This window comes from Phragmites australis, chromosome 5, assembly GCF_958298935.1.
Source record: "Phragmites australis chromosome 5, lpPhrAust1.1, whole genome shotgun sequence".
Taxonomy (NCBI): domain Eukaryota; kingdom Viridiplantae; phylum Streptophyta; class Magnoliopsida; order Poales; family Poaceae; genus Phragmites; species Phragmites australis.
In genome coordinates this window covers 32,108,666-32,130,232 of record NC_084925.1, presented here as the reverse complement: position 1 = coordinate 32,130,232, position 21,567 = coordinate 32,108,666, and the positions used below count along the sequence as shown (strand labels likewise).

The 21,567-nt window shown below is 43.2% G+C and overlaps 2 protein-coding genes across 4 annotated transcripts; both read left to right on the top strand.

The window, feature by feature from the left end:
• The first annotated feature begins 28 nt into the window (after nt 1–28).
• On the top strand, nt 29–7,880 carry LOC133919283 (sister chromatid cohesion protein PDS5 homolog C-like). Of its 3 annotated transcripts, none has more exons than XM_062363638.1 (15): nt 30–476; nt 1,623–1,826; nt 1,902–2,083; nt 2,637–2,763; nt 2,859–3,050; nt 3,431–3,481; nt 3,550–3,658; nt 3,899–4,236; nt 4,718–4,822; nt 5,523–5,605; nt 6,041–6,092; nt 6,227–6,295; nt 6,370–6,398; nt 6,970–7,032; nt 7,109–7,880. In XM_062363638.1, the coding sequence occupies exons 1-15, from the start codon at nt 351–353 to the stop codon at nt 7,587–7,589; spliced, it is 2,211 nt and encodes a 736-aa protein (XP_062219622.1). In that variant the 5' UTR covers nt 30–350; the 3' UTR covers nt 7,590–7,880. The 3 variants fall into 3 exon arrangements, with proteins under 3 accessions (XP_062219619.1, XP_062219622.1, XP_062219621.1); XM_062363637.1 differs by having other exon boundaries at nt 3,764–4,236; XM_062363635.1 differs by having other exon boundaries at nt 29–476; nt 3,550–4,236.
• Nucleotides 7,881–13,687: 5,807 nt separating this feature from the next.
• On the top strand, nt 13,688–15,349 carry LOC133919282 (BTB/POZ domain-containing protein At2g24240-like). Its single transcript, XM_062363634.1, has one exon. It carries the CDS (start codon nt 13,801–13,803, stop codon nt 15,154–15,156), a length of 1,356 nt encoding a protein of 451 aa, XP_062219618.1. The 5' UTR covers nt 13,688–13,800; the 3' UTR covers nt 15,157–15,349.
• Nucleotides 15,350–21,567: the final 6,218 nt, after the last annotated feature.

Here is a 21,567-nt window from a genome sequence, read left to right as displayed (position 1 = left end):
TAAATTGCCCGCGATTCTTCCAAGCCTCCGCCTCACCTCACGCAGTCACGCCCCCAGCACAAGCCCAAAGCCAGAACAGAACAGCCCCGCACCGAAATCTCGCTCGCGTCGCGGGGAAGGAGAGAGAGAGAGAGAGAGGGCTGGGAAGGGAATACAGCTGACGAAATCCCTCGCCACCGCTCCACCGCCACCCGGCGTCACACGCCCCGCCTAAACCCCTCTCCTCCTCCTACGCGGCCGGGGCGCCGAGCCCGCTTCCTCCGCCCGCGCCGCGAGGGGAAACCCTAGCGGCCGCAGATCTCGCACGAGCGCTTTCGATCCGCGCGTGCAGAGGCCGATTTGTCCGGAAAATGGCGGACGACGGGGCCGTCGACAGGGAGCAGGAGCAGCGGCAGCTCGAGGACCGGCTCAGGGAGGTCGGGAAACGCCTGCAGGCGCCGCCCGACGCCGCGGAGGACCTGTTCAAGCTCCTCGATGTGGGCCTTCTCCTTTCTGAGCATGTTCCTATCTTATTGTTTGATTCTGTATCTGCTAGGGTTGCGCTTCTAGGACATGTCGCGTTCGGTTTTGTTGTAAGGTATATTGGTGTTAGTGGAAAGGCCGGGGCTTCGGTCTCTCCTGTTTGTGAGGATTTTGATTGGATAGGAGATGAGATGTTAATCGGATTGGGGTTTAGCTTTAGGATTCTTTAGCCTCTAATGATCTGAAACTCGTTCAGTTTTGTGTTCGAGCAAAAACAGGAAGTATTTTCAGTGCTTTATAGATTATTTTCCATGTTCGATTGTTCATATACAGAGTTAACAAGACATAATTTTCTAGGAACGATTACACTTCATAGCATTTGGAAAAACGTTGTGACCTATCAATCTATCATGCCAGCTGGCAATTATAGCCTAGATGCGCTTCTTCGATTTTCTCTGTTAGGGTTCCGCTTCCGGGACATGTCACTTTGCTCGTGTAGTTTTGATTTGACTGTTGGGTATGAGTGGAAAGGTTAACCGTTGTCCTCTTAGTATCTTACCTCTTGGTGAGAATTTTGATTGGGTTGAGGTTGAGATGCTAATCGGATTGGAGTTTAGCTTCAGCCTTATTTATTCTCTGCTGCTCCAAAGTTCGTCTTTTCTCCCTCTGTCCAAAACAGGAAGTATTTTCAGCGCTTTATACTGTATTTTTCTATGCTGGAGTGTCGATATTGATTCTTTCTGTTAGGGCGCCATGTCTGGGATGTCGTTTTGCTTGTGTACTTTTGATTTGGCTGTTTGGTATTTATGGGGAGGTGAGGGTGTTGAGTTCTTACCTCTCAACGAGTATTGATTGGTGACTGGGATTGAGATGCTGATCAGATCAAAGTTTAGCTTTAGGCTTATTTAGTCTCTGCTGCTCCAAAGGTTGCCCATTTTTCTAGCAAAAGCTGGAAGCCTGGAAGTATTTTCAGTGCTTTGTGATGTATTCTTTGCTGGGTTATGGAGGGATATACCACAGTTTTAGTTTACTGGGAATGATAGTACTTTTAGCATTCAAGTAAATGTTGAGTTTGATCATGCCAGCTGCCATTCCAGCCTAGGCTTGCTCCTCTGATTGGATCAAGATTCAAGACGTCAAGTTGATTGTTTGTCATGCAGGAAGTCGAGGAGTGTTTACTTAAAGTAGAGCAGTCACCTCCTCAGAGCACATCTAATGCTATTCGACCAGCAACCAAAGCTTTGGTCAAGAAAGAGCTGTTTGGTCATGCTGATCCAAATGTCAGACTTGCTGTGGCATCATGTATCTCTGAGATCACTAGAATCACGGCACCTGATGCTCCATACGACGATGATGTAATGAAGGTATAGTGTATCCTCTCACTAAAATGATTTTCTATTGTATTTTGTGTCCTGACATATGCTTTTACTTGGTTTCAGGACGTGTTCTCTTTAATTGTTGGGGCCTTCCAAGATCTTGATGACATAGAGAGCCCCTTCTTCAGAAGGAGGGCTTCAATTCTTGATACCGTGGCAAAGGTCCGGTCCTGTGTGGTGATGCTAGACCTTGAATGTGATGATTTAATACGTGATATGTTCCATCACTTCGTCAGGACTGTCTCGTAAGAAACCTCTTCATTTTTCTTAGCTTCATCTATTTGTTCTCTGTGCTGATTTTCCTGATGTGCTAAAAATATGTTTTGCTAAGCTATATCTTGGATGCTCAAGGTTTCAATTCATTTGCCTAACGTAGTTCTTAGCCGAAATATTTATTAAGAAACAAGAACATCAGATAGCTCTTTAGCATTTGCTATATCTGTTCTGTACAAAAAAATTAAAACCATGGAATTAATCTACTCTTGATATCCAATAGATACTTAAGCATTATGTATACAAATTTGCTAGCCCTTGCTAAACTGCGAATACTAAAATGATTGCAGTTTTACGAATTGTCAATGCTCCATTCCTCTGGCTGGGAGGTCCACATGCACACTCTGCATTCTTAATAGTGATAAATGTATTGTATTTACATTGTTCGTAGGTAAACTGTATTCTGCTACTACGTTTGTTCTATTTATAATTAACGCCTTTTATGGTGGGTAATACATTATGATTTCAGATGTATGTGCTGTATTCGTTATACAAGTTCTGAACCTTTTCTGTTTTGTATTTCAGTTCTGAACATTCAGAAGCTGTCATATCCTGCATGGAAACAATAATGAAATTGGTAATTGAGGAGAGTGAGGATGTCCAGCCACAGATTGCATCATGTTTGCTCGAGAATGTTAGGAAAGAAGAAAAGGCATATTCATCCATACTTTCTTCACATCAGCAATATACATTTACATCCATAGGAAAGGATTTACATGATCTAGTTATTTTGATTTTATTTCCCAGGAATCTTCTTCACCACCCTTTGTACTTGCTGAGAAGGTGATAGGCATGTGCCGTGAAAAACTAAAGCCAGTCTTTCTGCAATTACTAAAAGGCACTTCCTTGAACGAATACAGCCAAGTTGTCACATCAGTTTGTGAAGGGGGTTCAGATGACAAGGAAGATAACAATGCTGACCCGTCTGGGAAGGACACGGTTAGTTAAATTACTAGCATGCAACAACTAATATTTGGAGATGTTTGCATTGTTGTTAGCTTAAAGACTGTTACATCATTTTTACTGATGCTAGAATATACAATCTTGTTTTAATTTAATTTTATTGTTTTGTTTGAGGTGGATGTAATGCGCAAATGTTCACTTCACTAGATTAAAATGGACAACTTAGAAGATGAAAGTCTGATTTGTTTTAGCCTGTAAAATGACTTTAACCTCTTTCAATTGGTGGAGTGGGAATCCTTGTCTAGTATCTTAGATAATTCATGGTAAAACCTGGTGTCTGAATACTTAAAAAAATATTTACCGCAGAGGTGTTTTATTTATTCATATGCCTCTACTCTTTATTTCTTAATGTTCAGGTGGATGATGGCAAACTTTCTGAAAGGACTATTTCTGATGAGTTGCCTCAGGTATGCTCTGCATCTTCTCTATTTACGGAAATGGTTGATAGTACACCAGCATGTATATTATTTCGCAGGAATCTTCAAAGGTGGATCAAGATGTTAGCCATCCTGAACAAGATGGTACTTCAATGAATGGTACTCCGGGTACTGCTATTGGCAGTGGTGCAACTCCAGCTGATAATGGTGAGTCTAATCAAGGACTACCTTCCACAAAAGAGAAGCTTGAACAATCTTGCTATGCTGAGAACACAGTAGATGCTGATCAGTTGAAATCTGACAACAATGAAGGTGCAGAATCCATTGCTGCAAAGCCCAAGAAGTCGTCTGCCCTTGATTCAGACAAAAATCTTAAGCTCAATCTCTCAGAAACATCTGAAGCAACTGCACATTCTAATGCTGATATTAAAAAAGAAACTTTTGTAGCATCTGGAGAGGCAGTCAATGGAGCATCTGATGATACATCAAGGCCTGCTGATACTACCCCTATTAAACCAAAACGAGGTCGACCTCCTGCTGCAAAGTCATTAGAAAAGAAGGCTGCTGGAAAGAACCAACCTTCAAGTTTGGATTTGAAAAAGGTCGAGGATGCTACTGAGTCAGCAGGGAAGTCAACAAAACGATCAGCTAAGGATGATGTCAAGTCTTCTGTAAAAAAGGCTGGTGAAGGAGAATCATCTAAGAAGCATCAAAAGAGCAGTTCAAAACAACAGAAGGATGAAACTCTCTCCAAGGAAGGTACTGCCAAGGATTTGAGCCTAAAGGTGATTCTCTTGACACCACCATGTATTGTGTTCAATTATTAACATTGTCTGCTTTTAGCAGTTAGTTGTACGCTAATGTGAGAAACATTGGTCCTGATGTCTGCTAGGCTACATTATGAAGTCCTTTATTGTAATTTATGTTGGGATTTCTTTTTTCATGTATTTGGCTACATATTTGTGAGTTTACTGTTGGCAGGTAGACAATTATTGTCTACTCATAGTCTAATACAATTACCTGCATTTAGAATATTCAGTTATTTGTAAAGTGTAAACTTTGTTACTCTATCATCATATAGCTGTTACTCCTGTCTGTTCAGTTGATGGTTTGATTCTAGTTTTGCTGGAGTTCAAACCTAGAGGTTCAGTTAGATGAACAATGAGCAATTCATATGCATTGCAACTTGAATTTAGTAAACATTGTATTTAATTTTAATTTTTCTTAACACTGATTTGGTCTACTGATTGTTTTACCACAATACAGGAAATGGTCTCTCCAAAGTCTTCGACCAAGGGGCCGGGTAGATCCAAAGGGCCAGGTGCGGAGAATAGCACATCTAAGAGGGTGCGACAACAAGAGACTGAAGAGGTAGACATACGTGCTCGACTATGGATGTAGACAGTATCCTTGTTAAACTTATTTGTGATCATAATTCATTTTATTACTTCCACATAAACAGTCTCTTGTTTATCTTGACATTTAGCAGCTAAAATTGAAATGTAATGTGCCTAGGGCAGTCCTTGTACATCATTCTATCTTGTAGAGATTACGATATTCTATTCTCCGTGCTTCTTAATTTGTTACGCAAGAGTTAAAATGTTTATACCTTTATATGTTCCGACTACTTTATTTGATGGTAACACAATGTCAGATTATGTGGGTGAATGTTATAATTTTCTTAAAAGAAGATTTTGTTAGATTTTTATGGTAGACCCAGGGAATAACCTCTTAGTATCCACTTATTTGGGTGTTCTATAGTAAAAAATCTTTCTGTTGTACAGTATTGGTAAAAGCTTATAGTTGAGCTTGAAGGTTTTTAGTCAATTTGTCTGTTGCTCAGTCAAGAATTTTCAAGCAGATAACTAGTAAGTCTTCCATGGGCTGTATATCTATGTTATTATTAATTGAACAATCTAGTCTGAGCAGTACAAATGTGCATACATCGTTTTTTTGTGTTTGTGTCACCTTATTTTTCACACTTTATCACCATTTCTTATAGTTCTGTTCTGTTTTTTGTTTTTGTATTTGTTACAGTAATTTGATCTGATTCTTAAGTTCCTCTTGGCAGCCTCCTCGTTCGAGAAAAAACAAAGGCCTTGATGGAACCCTTGTGGGTACAAGAATTAAAGTTTGGTGGCCAGACGATAAGATGTAAGTATAATGAACATTAGATATTCTGAATTGTTGGATCTCATTGAGATGGTTACTCTCTTTCTTTAATTGTGAAAGCATTGGCCATTGTTACATTGTTTTCCATTGAGGTATGGAAATGAAGCAATTATAATAGATATGACGTCACATGATATTTGTCAACCCATTTCTTTTTTACTTATTTATTATTGTGCCTTGTTATTTTTGTATGGCTCTAAATCTGCAGTATCGGTGCTTCAATTTCCTTTCTGGTGGTTTCTAATTTTTAGAAATGAATATTCCTCATTTGGATTTAGCAAAGTCCTGTTTGCAGTTTAAACTAAATATATCTAGCTCATTATTGATGTGGCATGCCTTTGCTCTGTACGTCTTGTTGGCTTACTATTTGTATTTTTTTTCAGATTTTTTTAAGCCTTTCTTTTTTGTCTTTTGCAGGTTCTACAATGGCGTCGTTGACTCATTTGATTATGTTTCTAAAAGGCATAAGGTGTATCTTTTGTATACTATTTATCTTCCTGCACTGGCTATATGGCTTACATGAAAAACTAATGTTGATTAAAATATTTTTATTCAATTCCTGTGTTTCTTCTCATCATGGCTCTTTCAATTTTTGGAGCGTAGGTTGCATATGACGATGGGGATGTAGAGGTACTACTGCTCAGGGATGAAAAGTGGGAATTCATCAGTGAGGTATGCACATTTTACCGTATGATATTATTATTCTGTTTTGTTTCCTTGTTTCTCATTTTCTTTTTCACTGGCAGGAAAAAGGAACTGCTGTGGCACCAGACACGTAAGCAAAATCATCATTGTACTATTTTTGCATCTGCCACGTTGAAATGGTAGTTTTATTTTTGCCGGTAGTTACAGTTATAGAAATATTTGATTCGCATCAGTAGGCAGTAGAACCAGGTTTCCATATTGTATTAAGAACCAGCATGCACCAAGTGTGCTTGAATTGGCTAGCTCTAATAAGAATACGGTCATTAATTACTTGGGAAAAAAGGAGAATAGGGTCACTGTTTCAGTCGTTATATGTCAATATGGTTTACACACATAACCAGATCTCCTTAGTAGGCAAACTTTGGGTTATGGTGCAAGCAGTGCAATCTCGTGCTTTCAGTGTGTTGAGGTTTGCTGTTGATGATACATGTCTCGAATTTTTCTCTTTAATTCTTTATTTCAAGGGAAATGTTCCTTCTAGCCAGTTTGCGCAAACCAGCAAACCCCTTAGGCCGGCTGATACCTTATAACTGCCCAGCTACCCAAATTCCAAACTTGTTAATAATATCTCATGCTTGACTCGACCCTACTGGCCCAAAGAGGTATTGTTTGTTTAATTTGTGTTACTGTTTGTTTCACAGGCCACGAGGCAGAAAAAGAAAAGGAGATTCTCTGAAGGAAGGCAATACAGAAACACCTAAAAGGTAAGCAATTGATAGAAGCCATGTTGACTTTGAGCCTACAGCTTTTCTGATACTACTATTTTCTGCATGATGGCAGTGATGGAGGGGATCTTCCAAAGAAAAGGGGGCGTCCAAAAGGTGTGCGTTCCAGCAACGGGACACCTGTCCCTAGTAACAACAGCTCTGCAACTCCAAGCTCAAAGGTTAAAACTGCAAGCAGGGATGTCAAAGAAACGGATAAAACTGGCAGTGACGTTAAAATGGAAGTTGAGAAGAGCTCCAAGGACAAAGCCACTCGATCAACTGAGAAGACAAAGGATGAATTGCCTAAAGATGGTGGTGACAAAAGTGCGAACAAACCAAAGGAGGCTACCAGTAGAGCCAAGGATTTAAAAGATGAAAGCAAATCCACTGAAGGAAAAGCCAGACCGGGTCGTAAACCAAAACATGCTGGTACTCCTGCAGATAATGAGGCCGACAAAGAGAAGCGGAAGGAGAAAGAAGGCAAGACAGCCGAAATAGAGCAGGAGGCACCAGGGATTGCTTCTACAGGAAAGAAGCGCAGAAGAAAGGCTTAAATCAACCACCTATGAGCTCTCTTGTAAATGGTTTCCCTCCCTAGATTCACTCCGTAGTCTGAAAGGTGTTAGCACTGCATCATGTATGAGTTGTAACCCTTGGTTCGGTTGCCTTTCGAATTGTCATCTGTTTGGGCATGTAGTAGTTAGGAGTCGTAGCAACATTTGCTATAATTGTAATGGTAGGCGTAACTTCTGTTCATTGTGGTCAGATGCACGGTGCAAAGCTTCTAGCGTAAAAGTTCCCATGCTTACTAATGTTCTATTTATATAGTCCATTTGAACAGTGCATTTTGTAGCAGATGTACCTTCGTACAAGATGGTGGGCAAGTTGAATGATCATTTTGTCCTCGCCGGTGCACCCAATGAGCATTTTGGTTTCCCAACATTTCACTACAGACTATTTTTAGATTCCTGAAGTTAGAGCAACCTTGTTTTCCCTTTTGTTTCTTTGCTGCATGTTTACTAACTGCTCTGACGATATTTTGCAGTTTGCCTCTGGATCTTGGCTATTTCCATCTGCGGTGTTATTGAAATGTCAATATTTCATCTACTTACATTTGTGTTTTTTTTTATAAATTAGTACTCATTTGTATTAAACAGTAAATAAAATGTGAAGCGGAGAGTTGTCCTAGCCAACTTGCAAAGAGGACCCTAGAAAGAGAATAAATTATAGATAAACCCTTGAGGACTTTAGTTCTTCCTGAAGCCGTCTCGTATCCTCAGACTTTCTCGTTGTTGATGCACATGCCGGAGGAGAAAAAAAATGCCAGACAGTGAACCAGGGCTAGAAGAAGCACCATCGCACAAAGACTTTCAAGTGAGCCACAATAGTGTTCCACCACTGAAGATGAGAACCAAGAACCTGTGAACTTCCATCGCCGAGATGCACCTCGTGCTTATCACCTGGTTATGGATCTGATCGCACTACCCAAAGACGACAATGAAGAAGACTAGATCCACTCGTCGAGCCATTGCACTCCCTATAGCCACTCCTCCACATACAGCACACCACGCCACCATTGCCACCACCTCTAGCCGAAGCACTGGACAACACAGAACTCTTAAACAACCTACGGAATCAACAGACTCCACCCTCACAGCCTGTCCCAGCACTGGAATGAGCACCGCCGAGGCGGGGAAGAGACCAAAGGGACTTATTCTCAGGCAATAACAGTGCCACCACCTCACCGTCGCCGCTAGGAAACCTAACCCTAAGTGACCTTCGCATCAACAAAGCCCCTGGGAACAGTAACCTAGACAAACCTAGACCAATACCCTTGTCTCTGGGCGCATATCCATTCATTCCCTACTCTCTCTGATGCCGGAAAGGCTGACGGAGGGGGGGGGGGGGAAGCAAAATCAACGTCGGGAGTGAAAGTCACCTTTTGGTTGCTTTTTCCTGTAGCAGGGGAAAGGCAACCTATGTTCGATGGGGAATAAAGATTAGTGGGACTACTTATATTTGTGTTGGAGAGGACGAGCCCTGCTCTCATCAAATGCAAGTATATAAGACTCCAGAATTGATTTGATTAAGTTGTGTCTGTCTGCAACCTTTATTGTGAAGGAAAGTTATAGATGGGGTGTAATCGAATATAGCTTATCTTGTATCATATTTTATATTTTTTCTTGGAGTCAGAGTCGGATACAGATAGTATTGGATAATTATTATTTTTCATTATGTATCCTACCATATTTTTTTTTTAGTCAGAGCGGACAGTGTTGTAAGCTTTCGGTTAGTCAGATAGATGATTTTTTATTTTATTTTATTTGTATCACCTCATAGCACATTAAATAATATGTGTGTAATCAAAGTGAGCACATAGAAACTGACTGCTGAGATATGAAAACAAGAACACTCAGTATTGTCTATCTATAAATGTACGATAATTTAACTATATATTATCATATTTTTAAGTGAAATCAAAATATAATTTTTCGTAACACCTAATATTCAGATATTTTGATAGATACTTAGTCATCTATATTTTTTTTTTATCCGGAGTCCGACACAGGTAGTACCGAATATCTATTATTGCATCCTATGTTTGATTCACGAGCCTTTAGTCAGACATACAGATGAGAAACATTCGTACCGTTTTCATCCTGACATGTAGGTTTTCTGAAAGCGAATGATTTTTGTGCCTGTACTGAAAGCGAATGCTGACTATCCATGATCCAGGCATTTTCTGCAGAACTGGAGACGCTCGGGGTTGCCTGTCTGCTGAACCACTTGATCGGTGATCGCTGCCGCAACAGAAGCCCCAGGAATCCAGGATGATCCGGAAAACAACCGAGCAAGCTTTGCATTGTGGATGATGCTACTGATCGCCTTTCGCTTTCCTCTGCCGGTGGAATGAGAATATGCAGGCCCTTTATATATTTGCCAGCTAAACGGTTCCTTTAACATATACTCTAGTACAAATGCAAGCGGAGGAAGAATATTCTGCAGTCTACACCAGCCCCATTGTACTGCTCTTTATTCTTTTCCTTGTAACCCGGTCAATCAGCAACGATCAACTGATATCGACCTGGTCCTTCTCAAAACGAAAGAAAAAACCCGACTTGGTCACCGCATGTCGCATTACGTCACAACACAGGGATAGCAACCAGTTCAACAATTCCAAACATATCTGAATGACCAATTCGATAGCGTAACGTACAGGTGGTCAGCTAAAAGCACAATCATCCCTCTAGCGCTCGAATTCTCCTAGGGATTTTGTTACTTTGGTCAGCGAAGCCAAGAAGTCAGGTTAAAACTTGTTCAACCTGCAAGATTGTAGGCAAGTTCTGTCAAAGTTCTGTCAAAGGTCAGCGAAGCCAACAAGTCAGGGTTAAGAATGAGATCGACGATTAGATGAGGGTGAATAGACGTCTTAATATTTTTTTTTCAAAATCGATGGTCTTCTACTATTTAGATCACTTAATGCATATCAAAACTCAAGCGCAAGTAAAAATCAAAAGAAGTTTTAACAAGAAAAAATCGAGATAACACGACTCCATAGATGGTATATAAATCATATGTTTCATTAAAGATCAATCTATATATCTTAACACTCGAAAGATCACAACTACCAAAGAAACAAGAAAATATGAACACCGAGCAACAAAACTCTACAAATTAATTATATAGAGATAAGAGAATTCAAGACCATATCATATAAGCGTGTGTATGTGAATGTTATGCATCTACTAACAAAAAGAATGAACTCACAAGATACTAAAATTTTAGCCTAAAAACAAAAACAAAAATTAAAACTGGAAAGTAAAAACTTACACACAAGACAAGTAAATTAAGAGAGGGAAACTAGAAGGAGAGTAATTCAAGCATATAAAACAAAATATACTTAAATAGTTAATCCCTATTTTAGGTGGATTATAAAAATTTATCTCTCAAAACTCTCAACTATTACATAGTCTAAGCACTCATACTTCTCTACACTAAAACTCTATCACAATGCTCTCATATGGGTAGCAAAAGGGGCTTAAATGGTTGGTTCATCCTCTTTCATAGTCTTATCCCTCTATTTATAGGACTAGGAAACTTGACCCTCAAATTTCTTAGCTTTTTCCTAAAATACTCATCTTTATAGTACACTTCTACCTATCATCAAAAACATTTTAGTCTATTTTCTTCTTCATTCATCGGACGGCCGCGACGCATTTACGACTTAGCTTCACCTCGATGCAAGTTTCACGATGGTGCCACGTACTCCTGCAGTCCTCCCCCTATTTTGAGGATAAACCGTGGAACCTAGCACGTTTCTCAAAGCGTGACTAGCCGTCACTTACTTCCATCTAAAGTAAGCGCTCCGATGATGACGCATATCATCCGTCTTGCGATCTTGATCGCCAACAAGTATCTCCCGCTCCCGATCTCTTGGGCCGCCTTGTTAGTTGCACCGATATCCCCATCGTTTGACTTTATCAACACGCAATCTTCATACTTCGTTTCATTGACCTTCGTGTATACAACTAGAATCACCCTTGACTCCGTCTGACTCTACTTGATCGTCCGGCACAAAACACCTGCTTAGCCCTGATCACCCGCCGCTATCGCCAAATTGCATACGTCACCTGCACACCTTGAATCAAGCAAACATATTTCTCCACACTCCAAAACATCTCCAAGTTAGCACAAAATAATTTTTTTTAACTCAGAGCACATCCTACAGAAAACGTGAACACTGGATGCACCAGAGAGTTCCTTGAACAATATTAAAGCTAAACTCTGTAAGTGTGAGAACACTTCATCCTTGCTCACAAGAAAAAAGACCCAAGAGTAGTGAGAGAAGTCATCAATAATGATAAGAACATGGCATTTCTTACCCGCCGAACAAACTAAAAAAGGACCAACAGTGTCCATATGGAGAAGTTCTCCCGGTTGTTCAATCATCACCGGATTAACTAGAGGGTGGGAAGTTCTTCCGGTCATTCAGTTATCACCAGATTGACTGGTAGGTGGGAGGCAATAACTATCTTGCCATGCTGACAAGGAGCACAAATAAGATTCTTCTCAAACTTGAACTTAAGCAATCCTCAGTTCAAGTCTAGGGCACTCAAACAAGTAAGCAAATCAAAACTTATGTGCCTTAGTCTCCTATGCCACATACAAAGCTCAGAAGAAGGTTGAGTGGTCAAGCAATGAGAAGAACCAAGAGACTCAGAAAAATTAACTTCAAAAACTCTCTCAACTCAAGAAATCTTGCAAATCAAAGTGCTAGAAGAATCAAGAAGTCAAGAAGTATCGCGTTTGAAACGCACTTCCAAGTCCTCATCCAACAATTGAGATACAAAGAGAATGTTGTATCTCAGATGCTCTACCAAAACTACATTATTGAGAGTGAAGCTCTCATTCACATTTACCATATCTTCGATTTTTATTCTTCCTTTCTGATCATTTTCGAATGTGATTTACTCGTGTCGCTTCACAGAGGTGAGGCTGAAAACCATAATGAATCTTTGGTCATATGGCTTGAAGAACTCAAGCTACGAGTACATTGCAGTGTCATTTTTTGAAAAGTATTTTTCTATCTAAAGATAAGGATGGTGACGATTAAGCTAACGTAGCGTGATTACTTCTTTCTTCGTAGGATTGTGAACTCGAGTTCTGAACCCCGTCAGTAGCATATAATTGCTCTACATGCCTACGCGATCCAGCCTCGTTGCTTTTGATTTTCCGCTCTTTAAGTTCAATCCAACGTCCTAAAAAGGTGTCCTACCTGCTGCTGGGAAGTTGTCTAGGTTACGACCATTCAGTTATACTGTACGGCTGTACGCAGTTGCAGTCGTTGCTTTTGGAGCCAGTGAGCTAGTCCTAGTGTCGTGGTGCTCGAGAGTGGTTCGGGATCTCCACCACAACGAAGTACGAGAGCAGATGCTTTTTTTTAAAGGAAGAGCACATGCTTTTAGGACTCGTTTGACAGACTTTTTAGAATGCGGGATTTTGTTTTCCTCGAATACTGTATTTTTTCTACGAAAGTGAACTGATTTCTACAAAAAATTTATGCGATTTCTTTGAAATTCTTGCATAATAAAGGAGTCCTTATAAAGGTAGTGCTAGGTATATAATGAGAGTATTTGAATAAGCTATTTTATTTCTATTTTAATCTAAAAATAAAAACTTAAATTATTTTATTTAGATTACAAACTAAAGATCTAACACGGAGGTGAAAACTAAAACCTGCCAGCTTTACAGCGTACGACGCGACGCCTCGACCCAACCCACCTGCAGAACTTTCTAATCCACTACTGGTACGCACGCTTTCGCGAGCGCAGAAATTTGCGTTCCACGCACCGCACTCGAGAAGGAAACGCCGTCGCGCACTCGCGCGCACAACCCGATCCCACTCCTCGCGCCGACCTACCCCACCCCACCACCACAGGAGCCCCAAACCCGTCTCGCGTCAACGAAACAACAGCCGCGGGTGCCGGGTGGGGTGACGTCTCGCGTGGGACGATTGGATCCTCGGTCACTTCAGTCGCGCACCTGAACCTGACCGACCTGCCGCGCCTCCTTTTCTCCGCCCCCCAAAGCGGCCGTCCCGTTCGTTATATACGCCAACTTCCCGACCAGGGTCCCTCCCGCCTCACCCCAATACCCAAGAAAACAGCCGTGCACCGCGCGCAAAAACACGTCCGCCTCCTGCCTGACGCATGGTCCAGCCGATGGCGAATTATAACCTGTGACGCTTGCGGCTTGTGCTTGGCCATGTGCACGCCAGCCACGGGCCGCGGGCGCGTGCGGCTGAATGTTGGCGGGCAGGTGTTCGAGACGACGGCCGCCACGCTCGCCAGCGCGGGGAGGGACACCATGCTCGGCGCCATGCTGGACGCGTCCTGGAACGGAGGCTACGCCGCGGGGAGCGGCGCGGCCGAGTACTTCATCGATCGCGACCCGGCCTGCTTCGCCGTGATGCTCGACCTGCTCCGCACGGGCGGCCTCCATGTGCCGCCTGGCGTCCCCGAGGCGATGCTCTACCGCGAGGCGCTCTACTACGGCCTCCTCGACCGCGTCCGCGCCGCACGCCTGGGGGAGTTCGACGGCGACCGCCTGCACCTGTCCGCGTCCGTGCCCGGCCGCGCGCCGGGGGACGGCACGGCCGTCCGCGCCGCGCCCGACGGCGGCTGCTGCGTGGCGCACGGCGGCGCCGTGCGCGTGTACAATTGGATGCTCGAGGAGCGCCGCCCGGTCTACCTCGACCACGCGCCGATCAACGACGCGGCCTACCTGGACGCGGCCACGCTCCTCGTCGCCGCCCGGGAGCGGCCCGGCAGGGGCGACGGCGGTGTGGCCGCCTTCTCCGCGCTCACAGCCGGTCTGCGCCACCGTTTCCGCGTCGCGCACGATCGCCAGGTCAGATCCTTCACCGCCGGCGCACTGGCCTTCGACGGACGATCCAACATCTTCGCGAGCTGCAAGGGCCGGTTCAACGAGTACGGCATCGGTGTCTGGGACGGCGCCACCGGCGAGCAGGCCGACTTCTTCTACGAACCGCCGGGCTGCGCACTTGGCGACGCCGACAAGCTCCAGTGGCTAGACGGCACCAGCACGCTCATGGTGGCCACGATGTTTCCAAGGACCGACTCCTCTTTCCTCAGCCTGCTCGACTTCCGGGACAAGAGCGTCGTCTGGTCGTGGTCCGACGTCGGCACGCCAGCGTCGCTCGAGGACAAGCACGTGGTCCACGCCGTCGTAACGGAGGACGGCAGGTCAGTCTGCGTGATCAACCAGTACGACGACCTCGGGTTTCTTGACCTCCGTTGCAACGCCGCCGGCGTGCGGTGGAGATCGCGGAGCAAGCTGACGATGAGCGGGAAGACGAAGGCGCGCAGCGAGGAGACGTGCTACCCAAAGCTCGCCGCGCACGGCGGCCAGCTTTTCGCGTCGACGAATGACGCCATATCGGTGTTCAGCGGCCCCGACCATGTGCTGACGTCAACGTTGCGGGGCAGCAACGGCGGCGCCATATGCGACTTCTCCATTGGCGGCGACCGCCTCTTCGCCCTGCACAACGAGGAGAACGTGTTCGACGTCTGGGAGACGCCGCCGCCGGCGATCATCTGACTGTCAGAGAATTAATCTTGTATCAGTGGAGAAGGAATCACTGACACAGTTCTGACAGATCAACACGCTGTAACATCCTCAGCATTGTGACAAAACTTTATTCTATATCTAGAAAGGAATATGGATATCAGTGGAGTATTATGATTCTCTACAAACACCTTTATCGTCAGCTGCTGATTTATTTTTTCTCTTATGCTTCCTGTTCCTTCTAAAAGTAACAATCACCCAGCAAAGATTGTTGTTGCTGATCCTGAACACATCATCAGTCAATCGTGGGTGGCGTTCTGTCGAGATCATTACCCTATGTTTCTGGGCTTCAATCTGTAAAGATATTGGTGCGAAAAATCACTTTAATACTGATTAGGAAGTCCCGTGAGGCCATAATCATATTCCATTATTATCATGAATTCATGATGAACTTCGCTCAACATGACTTCCTCCTAATCAGATAAAACAGACTCCCTATTTGCCTTTGTCCATCTCTGCAAGGGAGAATGAGGAAAGAAACAAAAAGGAGAGAAGAAACAGATCTTGTTAGGATCTCTCTCTTTTGCTCCAACAGTCTATTAATCTAGTCGGTGCTCTGTCTCCCTATCTTTTGTACTTGTGAAGTTTTTTCCTAAACAAGTCGGGGTAGATCCACATGAACAAATTAGCCATATCTGCCTTCTGTTCTATGCTTTTGATGCAACCCTTAACTGTCTTTTTTAAAAGTAGATGCAAACCTTAACTGTTAAGCAGTGAACCTAGGACTCGAGCTTGCTGCCAGTGATGAACAGCAGGACATGCTTCCTGCTTCACCAGGGAGCAGCTGCAAGCCTGAAACGGCAGTCTGCACCTGGCCACTGGATCAGCGAGCGGGTGAGAATTTTGCTTCAGGGTTGGTAACATTACATACATCCGATGCAATCCTTGAGACATGCTTTCACTTGAAACTTAAGGCACCAGACACGGTCGCCCTCAGGGCACAGGGGAAACTTCCCTTTCGTCATACCTACTTCTGAAAATCTTGCATATATTCAGTGTGGAGCTCGCAAGCAATGGTGGTGTGAAAGTTGTTTGCACATATCAATCTTTGTTTCGTCGTACGTAGAGCAGAGTGCTACCCTACATTGGGTAACGAACTGGAGTAGTAAACAACACGAGCAACTGAGCAAGAGCTGCAGATCGGGATTCAGGAAAGCAGAGGGGGCCAGTAGTAGCAAGAGTCGGGACAAGCACCTTGCAGGGAGCCTTGCAAGCAATCGTTGATAGGTGCCCGCCCGGTGCTCGTGAAGTGGTTTGGAATTCAGAACCAGAAGCAAACTGTGAAGTGTTTGTTGCTCATTGTTGGCTCAGACCGTAAGAGTATGATACTCTACTAAATTCTAGAGAGAGGCTGGTGCCAGCCTGCCAGGTAACTCTGGCTATGCCCTCGGTATTGGAGATAGATTCGTGCACTCCACAACCAGTGTACTCTGGTAGAGTCGATTTGAATGGTTGGTTCAGTAATACAGCCATCAGAGCATGCAGGCTCTTTGCGAATAAATAAATCCAAACAAAAAGGGGACTCGCTGCAGTAAAGCACATCAGATCACCAGATGATTTCAGTGGCTGTAGCGCACTGCTATAGCCTGCCTCATCCAGTACGTGCACGGCGCACTGATGTTCGAGCACACGAGAGGCAAGGCGACGACGCGGAAGCCCTTGAAGAGTGGAACAGGAAGAAGCTTTGGTTCCGCAGGTCGGCGGGCGCGCGCACGCATGCATGCCCCCCCGCGGTGCCGAACAAGCCCGAGCCGCGTGACACGGGTACACGACGACGTCGACGCGGTGGGGTTCCTCACCGACGGACGATAATGATCTATCCCGACAACGCGCGGTGGGCGGTGGAGCCGTCGAGCGAGGTGGGCTGGAGCATGCGCGGCTTTTCGCGTGGCGCGCGGGACGGCGGCCGGCGGAAGCGGCTAAAACCGTTGGGCTCCTGGTCCTGGCTTGAGAACAGACCGTCCTCAGTATGATTATGGACTTGGCTATAAAAGCTAGCTATTGTATCTGGGCCAGTGCCTCTTGGCCCATGTTTTCCCCTTCGATCTAGCGATTTTTTTATTTACTAGTCATTGGGCCCGCTTACATGCGGGTGTCATCTAGGAGCTGCAGGAGCCGATTGACGTGCATGGCACGTAGCGCGCTGGTCAGGCGGGCTCGCAAGGCAGATGCGAAACGCGGGAGCGGAATTTCTGAGAGCGGAAGACATGCGAGCAAAGTAGTAGAGATTGAGTGGCATGAGGTAGGTAATTTATGCGAAGTTTAGGGGTAGTTTGCAGGACTGAAGATAGGACGTCCTGCCTGATGCAAGAATTATTACATATTTTTTAAGTAGTAGAGATATTTTTTAAAAAAATTAGAAAAATATGCACTCATTTTAAAAATTTATAAATCCGTACATCCCGTTGAATAAACGCCGCCATGCCACGATACCTACCGCCCGTGAAGGGGGTGATATGTTCTTGTCGTCCATCCAACAATAATAGAAATTTAGATATGTAAATTATCAAAATGGGCTCAATTTTTTTTCAAAATCAGAAAAAAAAAATTAAAAATCGGATCTAGCGGAAGGTTGGTTAATGGTTCCTCAAAAAAAGAAAAGAAAAAAAGCGCACGGTGATGTCTATTTCGAAAAAATATAGAGCTCTTTTATGGTGGTCCATACTACCTAGAGGTAGGAGGTAGTATAAATCTAATCTGACGATCCACGTAATTGAATATTTTTGTAATTATGATAATTTTGTTAAAATTACCCATCATGCTTTTGCTAATAGAAAGATCGACGTCGCAAATATTGGATCACTAACCCTAGCTGATGGGTAGCAAATGAACTCTCATGCCAAATACAGATTAAAATATTAAAATGGTAATGAAATATTACTTTCATACCATATATTTTTCTTCCAAAAATAACCCTAATACTACCATACTACTCACATATACTACCTATACTACTGGTGAGAAATGAGTAGTATCCTGGTTAATCTGGATGGTTAATCTGGACCGTTAGACTCTAAAAATAGATGGCTCATATTAATTTTGGACCACCGTAAAATTTCTAAAAATATAATACAGATGTCCTCCTCCTCACCAGTCAAAAGAAGCACAGTGGTGCTACTGTTCAGGAATCTAGATGAGGAAGCTCTTTTTATTTCCCCTCCCGATTGAGGAGGCGACGGGGAAACATTTCGGTGGGTGGAGATAATGAGAGCACCAAACTCAGATCAGGTTCCGTCCACTGAGGCAGCAGCTAGATTGCAATTCAACTAGCGCGCACAAGGACATCAGGAAAAAGTCATCGGGAAAAAAGAGATCGACTAGAAGAAGATGGGACATCGATCATTTGGGTTTCTTTTTCAGTAGATAACGAAGATCATAAAGGAATCGTCAGGACATACAGATCATGATGAAGAACACACAACAGTAGCTATCTGTAGAGCAGTGCACGTACTGCCACAATTTGGTTACAGATCGAGCAGCATAATGGATTTCATTAGCCCTCGTCAAATGCCACATATGAACACCCATGACCCATGCAAGCTTTTCTTCTCTCCCACTGCTCGTCAGCAATTAGATTGCAATCCAACCAGCCAGCACCAACTGTGTCGCTCGGGCCGGCAGTGTAAAATCACACATGAACTGATGATTGATGCATAACCTGGGTATTGTTGCTGCAGTGTTGGCTAGCGAGCCAAACATCCACAACCTAGCAAAGCTTCCGATGATCGGTCCCTAAAGCTACACACAACTAAACACAATTATCAAATAGTCACAGAGCGACCATCTAGGCATCTAGCACAGCCAACGACCCAACCAAAGAATCCTTGAGCTTCAGTTAAACATATTCCCTTCAAGCGAGGTCCAACAGTACGAGCAATACGGGTAGAAACTCCAAAGCGATGCTCCAAGGAGTACATGATATTAAAACGTCATGATGATCCGATCCGATATAAGATCTAGGTACTTTGGCCTACGATGGCGGCGGCAACCGAGCGGGGTGAGGTAACGGGGATGGGAGGAGGTTCCGTCGCCTCCGTCCCCCTTGCGAGACGACACGAGGGGTGAGGTGCAGTGCATCCGGACCATTCATGGACCACTTCCACTTGCATGTAGTAGATAGATAGACAGCTGCATACGTGATCAGCCCCGTGTGCTGTCCCAGCTCCCGAATCGCGGGGCCTCAAAAGCAAAGAAGAAACTCTCGAAAACCGGCTCCACCAAGGGTGACGGTGGCTGCAGGGTACGGCGCATCACGGTGATCGACGATCTGACCAGCTCAGGCCTCAGGCTAGCCTAATCTGCGGGGCATGCAAGTGACACTGCGACAGCTCGAGCGGCAGAGTGGCGGACGCACCATGATGCATGGGTATGAATACCTAACTTTTTTCAAAAAAATTGAATATATAATAGCTATACTACGTGTATATATATATCTCTAATTAGGTTAACTTACTTGTTTGCTGCTTCAATCTATCAGATCATCCAGTAAATTGTGAGCTCAAGCTACTATCCATCCTCCACTCGGTCTATTAACTAGAAAGAGCCCACCTTTCATACCACAGCAACAAGCATCAGGAGTTCATGATCTACATGTTGTGACTGTCCAGTTCGGCAGTCAGCAGTTGAATGTGATTTTTTCTAATAAGTTAAGAATAATGACATCATTAAACGTTTCCAAGCCATGAAGGAACACAAAGTTAAATTATAATTTTTTTAAGCATTTTATAATTTCTCTTAATTAGTTGAAACTTCTCTACTATAAACAATTTATACTTTAAAATTTACGCTACTATGGACTTCTCGTATTTTGGATTGAACATTTTTTTAATACTGAATACCCAATCGCTAAATCCTGGATCCACCGCTACGGCAGATCATGCATGCACGCACTTGTTGGCTAGTGTGGTGCCCACCCTAGCTAGAAGCTAGAGATGGCCGACCAATCACGGACAGAATGATTAAGTTAGTCCGCGTGCCGGCACTGAGACGCCCAAAAAATACTTCTACAGAACCTGTTATACTCCCTCCGATTGCAAATATAAGTCGTTTTAGACTTGTGCACAAGGATTAAAAAAGTAGATCAAATGACTCTATTGCCATTCATTTATTCTGCATTGGAAAAGATAACTCATTCATTTGTGAGAGTAGTAGTATTTATTAAACAATGACAAGACGGGAACAAGAGAGAAAAAAATGCATAGAAGTTCGAGAATGACTTATATTTAGAGAATAATTGAGGAGGCTAAAACAACCTACATTTGCAATCAGATGGAGTATTTATTGACTCATCACTATTCGTACCTAATGAGTTAGTAATGATGGTGCATCACTGTCGATTCAAAAATCGTAAGGAGAGAATAAGTTAATATGGTTTTATATGCCGATTGAAGGCTTAAGCTGACAGTGATATTTTACTATCGAGTGAAGGCATCGATCGGCAATGATATGTAAACTATCATTGCCGGTTCTAGTCACAAATCAACAGTGATAGTTATCATCGGTTCATGTTATGATCCGGTAGTGATAATACGTATCATTGCCGACTCGTGTGACAAGCAGACAATGATAATAGATGATAGATTATCTTAACAAATTCATAATTTTTTTTATACGAAGTTGGATGAAGAAAAATTTTATGTGAAAATTGTAGCCATCGACGAGAGTTATAACTTTATAGTTGAAAACTTTTTAATTTTAGATCATTTAAATACCCAAATAATCTTAACAATGTTTCAGCCGTGGTTGATAACAGCTCATCTTAAAAAATTCATAACTTTTTCATACGTAGTCGGATAAAAATAAAATTTATATGAACATTGTAGAACTCAACGATATCTACAAATTTGTAGTTGATAACCTTTTTCATTTAAAATCATTTAGATGTCCAAATAGTCATTCAAATATTTGATTAGAAGAGGTCAAAAGGATCAATTTTGTTATTATACTCAAGAACGAATGAGAGTTGAGATGGTTAGAGAGGTCACGCACGTGGAACTTCTGAGGTGAGGGCGTGAGTTCGAGTCCTGGAACTCACGTGATAAAAAAAAAAATCAGTGAGCAGTGCCTGGTCGAAGGCGGATGAGCAGTGACGGGTCAGGTCTCGAAAAAATTATGTTTTGCTTTTTTTATCCTAAATCGTGAAATTGAGGTCGACTATCACAGCCGGCTGAAGGCTTTAACTGACTTAGTTATCCATTTATATTCAGAGCTAGACAGAAGACTAGTTGCTATAGTGTACAATAATTTGAGTATTGATGTATAACTGAGTCAATACATATATTGATGTATTATAAATTTTTCCCTCACAATCTTGTGTACATAATTTGTATAAAAAGGCATCATGTCTTTGTAAATAAAATTTGCAGTGTAATTAAGGCCATAAGA

Excerpts from the sequence above, each read along its gene's own strand:
- LOC133919282 (XM_062363634.1), top strand. The coding sequence starts at position 13,801 with ATGTGCACGCCAGCCACGGGCCGCGGGCGCGTGCGGCTGAATGTTGGC.
- LOC133919283 (XM_062363635.1), top strand. The coding sequence starts at position 351 with ATGGCGGACGACGGGGCCGTCGACAGGGAGCAGGAGCAGCGGCAGCTC. Across the intron at positions 2,764-2,858 it reads ATGTTAGGAAAGAAGAAAAG|GAATCTTCTTCACCACCCTT; the intron begins GCATATTCATCC and ends TTTATTTCCCAG. Across the intron at positions 7,033-7,108 it reads AATACAGAAACACCTAAAAG|TGATGGAGGGGATCTTCCAA; the intron begins GTAAGCAATTGA and ends GCATGATGGCAG.